The sequence below is a fragment of the Salvelinus fontinalis genome, unplaced genomic scaffold (assembly GCF_029448725.1).
Source record: "Salvelinus fontinalis isolate EN_2023a unplaced genomic scaffold, ASM2944872v1 scaffold_0173, whole genome shotgun sequence".
Classification (NCBI taxonomy): domain Eukaryota; kingdom Metazoa; phylum Chordata; class Actinopteri; order Salmoniformes; family Salmonidae; genus Salvelinus; species Salvelinus fontinalis.
Genome location: NW_026600382.1, coordinates 236613 through 249912, shown reverse-complemented (window position 1 = coordinate 249912; position 13300 = coordinate 236613). Strand labels below are relative to the sequence as shown.

General features: G+C 42.6%; 1 protein-coding gene across 1 annotated transcript in view; it reads right to left on the bottom strand.

The window, feature by feature from the left end:
* LOC129844102 (heparan sulfate glucosamine 3-O-sulfotransferase 6-like) overlaps positions 1-9158 on the bottom strand; it is a 24246-nt gene extending 15088 nt beyond the window's left edge. The window contains exon 1 of the mRNA XM_055912478.1: positions 8216-9158. Coding sequence (XP_055768453.1) covers positions 8216-8775 — 560 coding nt within the window. The 5' untranslated portion in view covers positions 8776-9158. The remainder of the gene's footprint in view (positions 1-8215) is intronic.
* Positions 9159-13300: the final 4142 nt, after the last annotated feature.

Below are 13300 nucleotides of genomic sequence, written 5' to 3'. Positions count from 1 at the left end.
ATATAGTAAAACGTCAACTGCAGTGTTCCTCACCTGGCTTACTGTAAAAAGCTAAACAAAGGATTGATTACTGTACTTCTATATTTCCATCAACCCTGTATTGTGGATTTGGCCACAGGTTCTCATTCACATCACAATGGATGTTTTCATTAGCCAAACATCTTGGGAAGAATCTTCGGGCGAATTCAGGCCTTGACACTGGTCTGCCGTGATGTCATTGCATCCATGGCCTGGAGAAGGGTGGCTTGTTCGTGAGGACGCCTATCATACCTTCCACCTCCATGTGGAGAAAAATTCCTCAATCGGGTTAAGGAAAGGAGAGTATGGAGGTAAGTACAGGGTGGTAAATTGTGGATGGGCCTGAAACCATGCTTGCACCATTTGAGCATGGTGGAACCTGACATCATCCCACACAATGACATAGGTCATGCCATCAGCTCTACAGACCTGATTTAGCTCATCAAGGAAGGTTACATTCGAACAGCGAATCATGTGGCTGCCTGCAACTCAATATATAGAGTATATAGAGTAGAGAGCTTTAGATGTTGTTCGACCAAACATTAGAACGGACAAGATGCGTAATCTAAGCAACTGACCGTGGGTATGATTGTTGATACCACACATGGTGATTCCAGCATCTCAGAAACAGCTGCCTTCCTGGGATTTTTACGCACTACAGTCTCTAGAGTTTACAGAGAATGGTGCGATAAACAAAACACATTCAGTGAGCGGCAGTTCTGTGGGCAAAACACCTTGTTAATGAGAGAGGTCAGAGGAGAATGTCCAGACTCATTCAAGCTAACAGAAAGGCCACAAATACTCAAATAACAGCTGTTTAAAACAGTGTTGTGCAGAATGGTATCTCTTAACGTACCACATCATGAATAATTCAGGCTGTTGTGGAGGCAAAAGGGGGTCCTACCCAGTACTAGATAGGTGTACCTAATAAAGTGGCCGGTGAGTGTACAGTAATGTCAAATCTGAAAACATGGTCTGGAAAAGTGGTACATGGGACCATAGGAACATCTCGTTATCCTGAAACTTTCATGATCTAAACATGGAATATTGTTTGTCAGTTTCCATAAAACTATGCATTAAGAGTAATGCAACAGTTACTTATCATTTTGAGCAGTTATATCAATTGATAGTTAGATCATTGTAATGAAATGAATAGACAGTCATCTCAGATGTAATGTGTGAATTGCATTTTGAAATGGTAATACTTTGATGTTAAGTTGTGTCATTTTGAACAGGTGATTTTAGTTCAATGAACAAATGATCTTAGCTTTATGTGTATTGTATCCAAGCAATTGGAAAAAGTGTTCGAGTTTTGAAAAATTCGCATTTTGATCATTGGTTGTAAGTTTTGTGTCTAGAGTTTTGAAAATGACATCAAGGTTCCGAAATTAGTGCCAAAGTGATTGTAAAAAACTGTAAGTCTCTTCAGTATGCATATTGCGCCTGTATGTCCCTGTGGTTGACAGTCATAAATGATAACGTTTTTTATGACAGTGCACGAGCAGTCCCTCTCCCACTCTATTAGAATCAGATGCAGTCATCATATTTCACTGTCCAGGACACATGGCTCCAGACATATAATCACAATGCACTGCTGTCAGCTCCCCCAACTGTCTTTCTCTGTCCATAATCATGTGTCTCTCTGTCAATGACAACGCATTTGGTTCCAAAACTGCATGAGGCCAAGGGTCACACAATGTAGATAAAAAGTTACAGTTGTTTATAATGTTGTTCTCGTTTTAAAGCATTTCAAAGCTATATTTTTAGTTGATTATATTCAAATACAAGAAGCGAGATTCACAGGCCATTTGGCGGGTAGCTAAAGCTCTGTTGACAGTATGCAGCTGTCATGTATTCTGAGAGGAGGACAGAAGTTCATACACACTGACATGTCAAAGCAAAGGGCTTCAAGAGGAGGCTGTCACAGTGTGTGTGTGTGTGTGTGTGTGTGTGTGTGTGTGTGTGTGTGTGTGTGTGTGTGTGTGTGTGTGTGTGTGTGTGTGTGTGTGTGTGTGTGTGTGTGTGTGTGTGTGTGTGTGTGTGTGCGTGCGTGCGTGCGTGCGTGCGTGCGTGCGTGCGTGCGTGCGTGTGTGTGTTTGTGTTTGTGTGTGTGTGTGTGTGTGTGTGTGTGTGTGTGTGTGTGTGTGTGTGTGTGTGTGTGTGTGTGTGTGTGTGTGTGTGTGTGTGTGTGTGTGTGTGTGTGTGCGTGCGTGTGTGTGCACCCAGACATGACAGTGTGTTGAGTTTCTGATAACTGAGCACGGCGGGCACAGAGGGGTCACGTGTGTTACCCTCACGGGGACTCCCAGTCAGTGACACCCAGGTGAGAGGGTTACAATTGTTCCAAATGGATGAGTTCCCACCACCAAACCGTCCTTGTCCTCTCTCTGTGATCTAATGTGAATGCAAACAGATTCACTGTCTTTCACACTCCTCAAGATTCAGTGACAATAATTTCATAGCCTGGTCGCAGATCTGTTTGTACTGTCTTGCCAACTCCTATGGTCGCTGGGAGTTGGCAAGACAGCACAGACAGATCTGGGTCCAGGCTTTTTGTTTCTCTATATCTGTCGTTGTACTGTATATGATAACAATAACTGTTCTGCAATAAGAAAACAATGCACCATGAAGAAGAAAGGAATAACTCTTGTTTAATCCATTCTTATGTTCCCTTTCTGCTTGTCCTTTCACCTTGTTTTCACCTTCCATCTTACTTTCACCTACTTTTCACCTTCCATCTTACTTTCACCTAGTTTTCACCTTCCATCTTACTTTCACCTACTTTTCACCTTCCATCTTACTTTCACCTAGTTTTCACCTTCCATCTTACTTTCACCTAGTTTTCACCTTCCATCTTACTTTCACCTTGTTGTCACCTTCCATCTTACTTTCACCTTGTTTTCACCTTCCATCTTACTTTCACCTAGTTTCACCTTCCATCTTACTTTCACCTTATTTTCACCCTCCATCTTACTTTCACCTACTTTGCACCTTCCATCTTACTTTCACCTTGTTCTCACCTTCCATCTTACTTTCACCTTGTTTTCACCTTCCATCTTACTTTCACCTAGTTTTCACCTTCCATCTTACTTTCACCTACTTTACACCTCCATCTTACTTTCACCTAGTTTTCACCTTCCATCTTACTTTCACCTACTTTTCACCTTCCATCTTACTTTCACCTTGTTTTCACCTTGCATCTTACTTTCACCTTGTTTTCACCTTCCATCTTACTTTCACCTAGTTTTCACCTTCCATCTTACTTTCACCTAGTTTTCACCTTCCATCTTACTTCCACCTACTTTTCACCTTCCATCTTACTTTCACCTAGTTTTCACCTTCCATCTTACTTTCACCTACTTTTCACCTTCCATCTTACTTTCACCTAGTTTTCACCTTCCATCTTACTTTCACCTTGTTTTCACCTTGCATCTTACTTTCACCTACTTTTCACCTTCCATCTTACTTTCACCTAGTTTTCACCTTCCATCTTACTTTCACCTTGTTTTCACCTTCCATCTTACTTTCACCTTGTTCTCACCTTCCATCTTACTTTCACCTTGTTCTCACCTTCTATCTTACTTTCACCTTGTTCTCACCTTCCATCTTACTTTCACCTTGTTCTCACCTTCCATCTTACTTTCACCTTGTTTTTACCTTCCATCTTACTTTCACCTTGTTTTCACCTTCCATCTTACTTTCACCTTGTTCTCACCTTCCATCTTACTTTCACCTTGTTCTCACCTTCTATCTTACTTTCACCTTGTTTTCACCTTCCATCTTACTTTCACCTAGTTTTCACCTTCCATCTTACTTTCACCTTGTTCTCACCTTCCATCTTACGTTCACTGGCACCAAAGTTTTGCCCCGTTAGTCTCTTCACCAGCATCTTCTGACAAAACACTGAATAGCAAGCAATGATTATGATCTTATTACATCCCACATAACTGATGTAGCTGAGCACTACAGAATGGTTCTGGTAACATACGTACCGTAGCTTTAGTAAAATTTCATCAACTGTCCATTCAAACAATGTGTTGCTCATGACATCACTTATGTGATTGAACACTGTTTCTAGTTGCCGTGGCCACATCTGCATGTGATTGTGATGGTGTTGTGCCTGCTACAGCCCCGGCAATTAAAACACACATAGTACCACACTACCCTGCCCTGCCTCCTGGAAACCAGTGCTGCTACAGATATTATACATAAACACTTCACCTCCTTCATCTGCCACTCTTAATGAACAGAGAGAGAGCAGGAGGGATGGCGGGAGGGAGGGAGAGAGAGTGTGAGTGCCTGAGTGAGAGAGAGAGAGAGAGAGAGAGAGAGAGAGAGAGAGAGAGAGAGAGAGAGAGAGAGAGAGAGAGAGAGGGGGGGGGGGGGTACCAGCAGCATGCTAAAATGATCAGTGGCAGAAGTGTTTCCATGTGTTCGTATGTTTTAAGTTTAAATGCTGCTAAAAAGGTTAAGAAAAAAGAATACAAATATTAATTTACAGATGAGAATTTCACGCTCACTTTCTCTCTGCTGTCTCTCACTTTCTTTTTCAAACTCAAACTATCTGTTATCAAAAAATGTTCCCACTTCATCTTCCTCCATGTTGTTTCTATATGAGAGAAAGGCTTACCTACAATAGCCTGATCCTAGATCAGTATGTGCTGTAGCTACAAAATCCGGATCCTATCAGTATGTGCTGTAGCTACAATAGCCTGATCCTATATCAGTATGTGCTGTAGCTACAATAGCCTGATCCTATATCAGTATGTGCTGTAGCTACAATAGCCTGATCCTATCAGTATGTTTTTAAAATGTATTTTATTTTTTATTTCACCTTTATTTAACCAGGTAGGCCAGTTGAGAACAAGTTCTCATTTACAACTGTGACCTGGCCAAGATAAAGCAAAGCAGTGCAACACAAACAACAACACAGAGTTACACATGGAATAAACAAACAGTCAATAACACAATAGAAAGTCTATATACAGTGTGTGCAAATGAGGTAAGATAAAGGAGGTAAGGCAATAAATAACCCATAGTGGCGAAATAATTACAATTTAGCAATTGAACACTGGAGTGATAGATGTGCAGAAGATGCATGTGCAAGTAGAGATACTGGGGTGCAAAGGAGCAAAAAAATAAATAACAGTATGGGGATGGGATAGTTGGATGGGCTATTTACAGATGGGCTATGTACAGGTGCAGTGATCTGTGAGCTGCTCTGACAGCTGGTGCTTAAAGTTAGAGAGGGAGATATGAGTCTCCAGCTTCAGTGATTTTTGCAATTCGTTCCAGTCATTGGCAGCAGAGAACTGGAAGGAAAGGCAGCCAAAGGAGGAATTGGCTTTGGGGGTGACCAGTGAAATATACCTGCTGGAGCGCGTGCTACAGGTGGGTGCTGCTATGGTGACCAGTGAGCTCAGATAAGGTGGGGCTTTACTTAGCAAAAACTTATAGATGACCTGGAGCCAGTGGGTTTGGCGGCGAATATGACGCGAGGGGCAGCCAACAAGAGCATACAGGTCGCAGTGGTGGGTAGTATATGGGGCTTTGGTGACAAAACAGATGGCACTGTGATAGACTGCATCCAATTTACTGAGTAGAGTGTTGGAGGCTATTTTATAAATGACATCGTATGTGCTGTAGTTACAATAGCCTGATCCAAGATCAGTATGTGCTGTAGCTGCAATAGCCTGATCCTAGATCAGTATGTGCTGTAGCTGCAATAGCCTGATCCGATATCAGTATGTGCTGTAGCTACAATAGCCTGATCCTAGATCAGTATGTGCTGTAGTTACAATAGCCTGATCCTAGATCAGTATGTGCTGTAGCTGCAATAGCCTGATCCGATATCAGTATGTGCTGTAGCTACAATAGCCTGATCCTAGATCAGTTTGTGCTGTATGTAGCCCAATCCTCTGATTATCATTGTCATCCTAAACATGTCAAACACAGTCAGAGGAATCGGCCAAACTAAAGAACATGGAGCCTCTTCACACTTACTACACTTTTCATCAAAATATCAGCTACAGTACATGTATTACTCAAATATAAACTGACATACTTGCAGTTGTGGGAAAAGTACCAAATTGTCATACTTGAGTAAAAGAAAAGATACCTTAATTGAAAATGACCTAAATAAAAGTGAAATTCACCCAGTAAAATACTACATGAGTATAAGTCCAAAAGTATTTGGTTTTAAATATACTTAAGTATCAAAATTACATGTAATTGCTAAAATATACTTAAGCATCAAAAGTAAAAGTATACAATTCCTTACATAAAGCAAACCAGACGGCACAGTTTTCTTGTTTTTTAGTCAGGGGCAAACTCCAACACTCAGACATCATTTACAAATGAAGCTTGTGTATTTAGTGAATCTGCCAGATCGGAGGCAGTAGGGATGGCCAGTGATGTTCTCTTGATAAGTGTGTGAATTTAACAATTTCTGAACAGCCTGAACAGCCTGAAATAGTTTTCCTGGGGCCCAGAGTTTTTCCTGATCTGGTAGTAGGCTATCCTAGCCAACTCCAGGACCTAGTTGTAGTAATAAATCAGCTGTAAAAAAATATTTATATGGGTTATGATGGGACCAGATCTTTTTTCTAATCAGGTCATATGGTTTTTAAAAGAAAACTTCTGGACAAACTCCTGACCCTGGGGAGGATGAAAACATCAAAACCCTATTCTGAAAATGTCTCAGAGTAGGAGTGCTGATCTACGATCAGTTTAGCTTTTTAGATCATAATGAATACCATTACATGGACAGAGGGAACCTGGTCCTAGATCAGCGCTTCTAGGCGCTGTCAAACAGTCTCTCTCCTCAGCTATGACATTCTCCAGCAGGATCCTCCAGTCCAGACATCTGAAGGTAATCAGAACCTCCAGCCATCTCTAGCTCCATAGGCCTGCAGTAAGGCAGGTAAAGGGCCATCAACATCCATATCCCTGCAATAGGGTTGCTAGGGCCATAATTACACCCCAATTACAGCTATGGTCAGCTGCGTCATCTATTACCAGCAGATCCTATCACTTCCAAAGTAGCTACAGTGCCTGGGTGGAGATTTTACTGTATATACCAAGACATTATATGTTTCAGCCTGTATCACACTGTGGCTGTATTCACTCATGGCCAAATCCAAAATCAAACTACTTCAAAGAAGTATATATCTTCTATTGAGACCAGTTCCTGCTGTATATGAAGTATAGACTACGAGTTGGGCGTGCTGTATATGAAGTATAGACTACGAGTTGGGCGTGCTTATTGATTCAAACCTCTTTAACTACAAAGATGAGACTGTAATGTTTAAGTTAACATTTAGCATTTCAGTCATTTAGCAGATGCTCTTATCCATAGCGACTTACAGTTAAACTTACAATACTGTAGCTAGTTGGGACAACCACATATCTCAGTCATAGTAAGTACATTTTTCCTCAATAAATTAGCTATAAGCAAGGTCAGAGAGCTAGTAAGGAGGAAAAAGTCTGGCTAAAGCCTATGATCATTCAAGAGGACATAGGCTTTTAATGGGTGTGCACCATTCCATTCCAATAGAATAGACATGGATTGTATGTTAATATGGGATGTCATGTTGAACTGAATAAATTGTGTTTAAAACACTGTCATGATGATTAACAACACCCCAGGGACGTATAGCCTCTTCATCTACATCCGGCCCTACATCAAGTCAGGCAGGGTTGTATTGATACACGCACGCACGCACGCGCGCGCACGCACACACACACGCACACGCACACACACACACACACACACACACACACACAGTACTGGATATCTGACTGTCAATGTGCAAATATCTATGTCTGTTATTGACAAGAACCTTCCGCAGAGTTCTCCACAGGTGAATAGCTTCCCCAGGGGAGAACACTACTCCTCATCTACCTGTCATCCTATCTCCATTCATCATCCTACAGTGGCTGAGGTGTCATCTTTCTCCAAGGCTCAACATGCAGCTTCAACTGAAACTGTTGTGAACAATACAAATACAACTAAATGATATGTTAGATGTTTGTATTGCAACAGATTTGATATGTATGAAAGGTAGCCCCAGCCCCCAATTCACAGATTCGATTCAAGATATCGCAATATAAGAGTAGGCTAGAAGCCGCGCATGGTTTGTACTGGCGCTGATAAACACTCTATGGACATTGTAAAGTAGCAGAATATGTGCCTTACCTGTACCACTCAAGTCCTTTCTCGTAGAACCTGTCGAAAAAGTGAGGTTCTGCCCCGACAGCTCTCACATCGGGATGAATCCGTAGGAACTCCAGCAGAGCGCGCGTTCCGCCTTTCTTCACACCGATTATGATGGCTTGTGGGAACTTCTTACTCTCAAATGTGTTGGACATGGGGATGCCGTTAGCAGCTAGATTTTCCTTAGTGCTCTCCGGTATCTCTTGTGGGAGCAGTCCGCCTTCAACCCACTTTAGCGTGGCGACCTGTTCGTCTGCACGGTGGAGCGCGGCGCCCGTTGTCTTGTTCCAGGGTGTCGGTGCGCCCGGGTGGTGAGGATAGAGTCGCGCTGGCGGTCGCAGGTTGTCGTACGTACGGTCCGATACATCATAGTCTCTGTTTACAGTATGACGGTCGAACATCTGTCTCGGCGCCGAGTCACATAATCCGGTAAGACAGTAGAAGAAATAGGTGAAAATCACGACCATGGTAAAACACACGGATACTTTGGACAGCGCCTTTCCAAAGTTGAGCCTTGTTCTACAGCCCACACTACATCCCATGAGTCGCTGTCCTGTTCGGTGAGCAAGGAACAAAATGTTGTCAGCATACTGCTTTTCCTTACGTTGAGTAGCCTAACTGTTCTCTATATAACTATTTCCTGAATCCTGAAAAGTGTAGCTGTTTCATAATCATAACACCCCAAAATTGGAGCATTGTCGTCGAACTTATCAAGGTGATCCTCATACCGTTGTCACGCATCATTGCACAAGACAGAAAACGGGTCTTTAACCTCTTTAAACAAGCATTTGTCATTCTGCATGGCTCAATACTTCAATTTTCATTGAGTAATGATTCCACTGGCTTGCTGTGCGCTCAAGTCAGCTCTGGTGATCTCTCATGCACGGTTTCCCCTCTCCTTCAAAGATTGCTGACACACCCAACAATCTCTACCAGTCCCTTCTCCAGCAATGGACAACATGCCCCATGAGACGTTTAACAGCATTCAATGGTGTAAGCTATTGTCAACTACTGGTTCTTTATTCTACTGTACTTATTGTACACCTCTCTTCATCCTTCCAGACCTGGGTGTGTAACAAGCATACATTTCAATCAATTTACAGCCAACAGAAAATAATACCATCACAATTTAACACGTTTTATGGTGCATGCTGACCCAGGAAAAGGACAAAAAATGAATAACAACCTTTCCCCCTTTGAACCTCATGATAGATGAAACGTTCCTCTTATGAATGAGAAAGGCCCTCAGGACATCCATCCAAACCTTTATCTGCACCTTGAGACTCCTTGTCATAAGAACAAGTGGTGCGGCAGTCCTTTCATATCTACTGACACAAGTCTCACAACAAAGACTTGAAAAGCAGAGCCCTGCCCCAAACTCATTCCCAAGCATACCTGTTGTAGATACAGTGTTATGGTTTGGTGTAACCTAGCAGGACAGAAGGCATTGCTGAGAGAGAGATCATCACATCACACAGTAGGTCTATAATGTATATAGTTTCAGGGCTGACAAAGGTGTATGTGTGTATGTGTATGTGTGCACATGCATTTGTGTGTGTGTGTGTCAGGTCCTTTGAACCTGACCAATACCAGCGTCTCCAGTTTGAATAAACTGGAGGAGAGATCATCTGTCTGGGAACCTCATGCACACAGTCAGCTAGGTGAAGTCAGCTAGGTGAAGTCAGCTAGGTGAAGTCCGCTAGCCCAAGTCAGCTAGATGAAGTCAGCTAGGTGAAGTCAGCTAGGTGAAGTCAGCTAGCCCAAGTCAGCTAGGTGAAGTCAGCTAGCCCAAGACAGCTAGGTGAAGTCAGCTATCCCAAGTCAGCTAGGCGAAGTCAGCTATCCCAAGTCAGCAAGCCCAAGTCAGCTAGTTGAAGTCAGCTAGCACACGTCAGCTAGGTGACGTCAGCTAGATGAAGTCAGCTAGCCCAAGTCAGCTAGGTAAAGTCAGCTAGCCCAAGTCAGCTATGTGAAGTCAGCTAGCCCAAGTCAGCTAGCCCAAGTCAGCTAGGTGAAGTGAGATAGGTGAAGTCAGCTAGTCCGCGTCAGCTAGGTGAAGTCAGATAGCCCAAGTCAGCTAGGCGAAGTCACCTAGGCGAAGTCAGCTAGGTGAAGTCAGCTAGGCGAAGTCAGCTAGGCGGAGTCAGCTGGCCGAAGTCAGCTGGCCGAAGTCAGCTAGCCCAAGTCAGCTGACCGAAGTCAGCTAGGTGAAGTCAGCTAGCCCAAGTCAGCTAGCCGAAGTCAGCTAGGCGAAGTCAGCTAGGCGGAGTCAGCTGGCCGAAGTCAGCTAGCCGAAGTCAGCTAGCCGAAGTCAGCTGACCGAAGTCAGCTAGGTGAAGTCAGCTAGGTGAAGTCAGCTAGCCCAAGTCAGCTGACCGAAGTCAGCTAGGTGAAGTCAGCTAGGCGAAGCGAACGAGTGCTCCCATACTGCCTTAAGACACTCAAGAAAAAAGCAGCAATAGTACTGTTTGTCCATTAGAGACGCTGTAGCCAGTAGACACTTCCTCAAAATAGTCAGAATTAATCTATGATAACTCAAGAAATCTGTCATTGATTTTGACGTTTTTGCAGAGGAGATCTTAGTCTGGCAATTTTACATCTAAAGAAAATGTTTGGTGCAGTATTTCTAAATGACAAAATGTGCATGAAAACAAGTTGTCTCTCATTGAATGACAACAAAGACTTTATTGAAGAATCCCTGCTGTTGACCAATCACCGCCGAAGGGGCGTAGACTTCGGCTACCATTTTCAGCTTGTCTCAAGAGAAAAGGTTGTGTGGCCAAACATCCGAAGTCCAAAACGAACAAAAACGTCACAAAATGTTGGCATAATATAATAAAATTAATTAAATTTGTATTTGTCATACGCCCGAATACACAGGTGTAGACCTTACAGTGAAATGCTTAGTTACAAGCCCTTAACCAACAATGCAGTTTTAAGAAAAAAAGTGTTACGAAATTATTTATTAAAATAAACTGAAGTAAAAAATGTAATAAAATACAAAATAAAATAAATAAAAATAGAAAGAGTTTGTGCAAATAATATATGCACAAACTCTTCCGGACTGTTTCGGCTGGGAAGCATGCAGACACCTTAAGAGAGAGATGAAGGCCGAGAACGTCGACAGATAGTTTTGAAACAGTCAATATGAATCATGAACAAAAATGTGGCACATATCTCTCAGCTGGTTTTTCCTATTTGTTACACGTCACTAACATTCCCCTATTCATTTTCTATGAAGAATAGTTTTGCTGCAAGCTCCATGCATAGTCCATTCAGAGACCAATTAACAGTAAAACTAAGTAAAAGTGCTTAAACAATGGTCTCTATGGATACTGGCATCTGCAGAGCAAATATAGAATAATGATAGGTTTTTAAGCATAAACAGCCATTGTAAATCCATGTAAGGAGAGGGCAGACTGGCACTGTGGAATTCACAGCTCTGAAAATGACTTCCTGACTGCGTTCAAAATGACACCCTATTCCCTATGTAGTGCACTACATTCGACCAGGGCCCATAGGGTATATATAGGGTGCCATTTCAGACGCAACCTTTAGGAATAGGAAAGACGAACATAGAGTCACAATGAGGTCAACATGCAGCCTTTCTTTCATCAGACGTTTTTGGGCTTTTCTCCCGTACTAATTGCTCTATCTGGGCCTGTATGCTGACAGTTCTGGATCCAGAAATGTAAACGTAAAAAATGGAGAAACAAACAGTTTTTTCTGGTGGTGATGTTGAAAACACATGTATGAAGAGAGAATGTGTGTGTCTGGGGGTGGGGAGGAACGGTGTATTTGTGTGTGTGTGCGCGTGTGCGCGTGCTGGTGTTCATGTGTGTGTGTCTATATATCTAAGTGTGTGTGTGTTCGTGCTGGTGTTCATGTGTGTGTGTCTATATATCTATGTGTGTGTGCTATTGATACATTTCCATAGCTAGCGGCCGGCAGATGGTGTGTACATGTGTCAGCCATTACGGCAAATTACAAGTCCTCCCCACCGAAAAGGAGAATGTTCCGCTCTCATTTTGTCATTTCCAGGACTGGAGAAGATGAGCTCTGGGCTATAGTTGTGAGAGCCACAAGATTCCCAGCAGAGATGGTTGAAAACCATTATGACAGATCCCTCTACCACCACCCATGAGAGGGTAGTTAGCGTCTACATGGATATCTGGAGTCCTTTACAAAACCTTACTCGATGCCTATATTGTGGTTGCCTCCCAAATGACAACCTGTTCCCAATAGAGTGCACTACTTCTGACTGGGTCAAAAGTAGTGACCATATAGAGAATAGTGTGCAATTTGGGACGGACAAATTTTGTCTGAATGTTTCTATGTCCTCTTCATCAAGATATTTAGTAATAATGGTTTCCACATTGAGGACATATTAGCCTCCTTTTCTCATCATCACTGTACTGGATCAGTTTCACATGACATGTTTTTATTTAACGAGGCAAGTCAGTTAAGAACAAATGATTATTTACAATGATGGCCTACCCCGGCCAAACCCTAACGATGCTGGGCCAAATGTGTGCCGCCCTATGGGACTCCCAATCACGGCCAGATGTGATACAGCCTGGATTCGAACCAGGTACTGTATTGAAGCCTCTTACACCGAGATGCAGTAACTAAGACCATTGCGCCACTTGGGAGCACATGTATTCCTTTGATTTGATTCTCATCTGATATCAGTTCATATAGTGATCCACTTTAGTTTAGTGACATTAACATTTCACAGTAATTGGATTATGTTGATTCCATTATATTGTGTCCCAAATGGCACCCCATGTGCAGTATTTTATGACCCTGGCCCATAGGGCTTTGGTAAAAAGTAGTGCACTATATAGGGAAAAGGGTGCCATTTGGGACACAACCATAGTCGGTATATAGAACTTCTATTGTGATGTATATCACTTATTTTGTAGTAATCTAAAGTAGACCACCCCTCACACCAATCACCAGAGATCTAGTGTAGTACAAGGTAGTGTCTGAAGTTTGTCTTGTGTGAAAAGAGAATAGAAATCTCCCTTACCCCCAGGGGCGCTAAGTCCATCTCACCATTCCCAC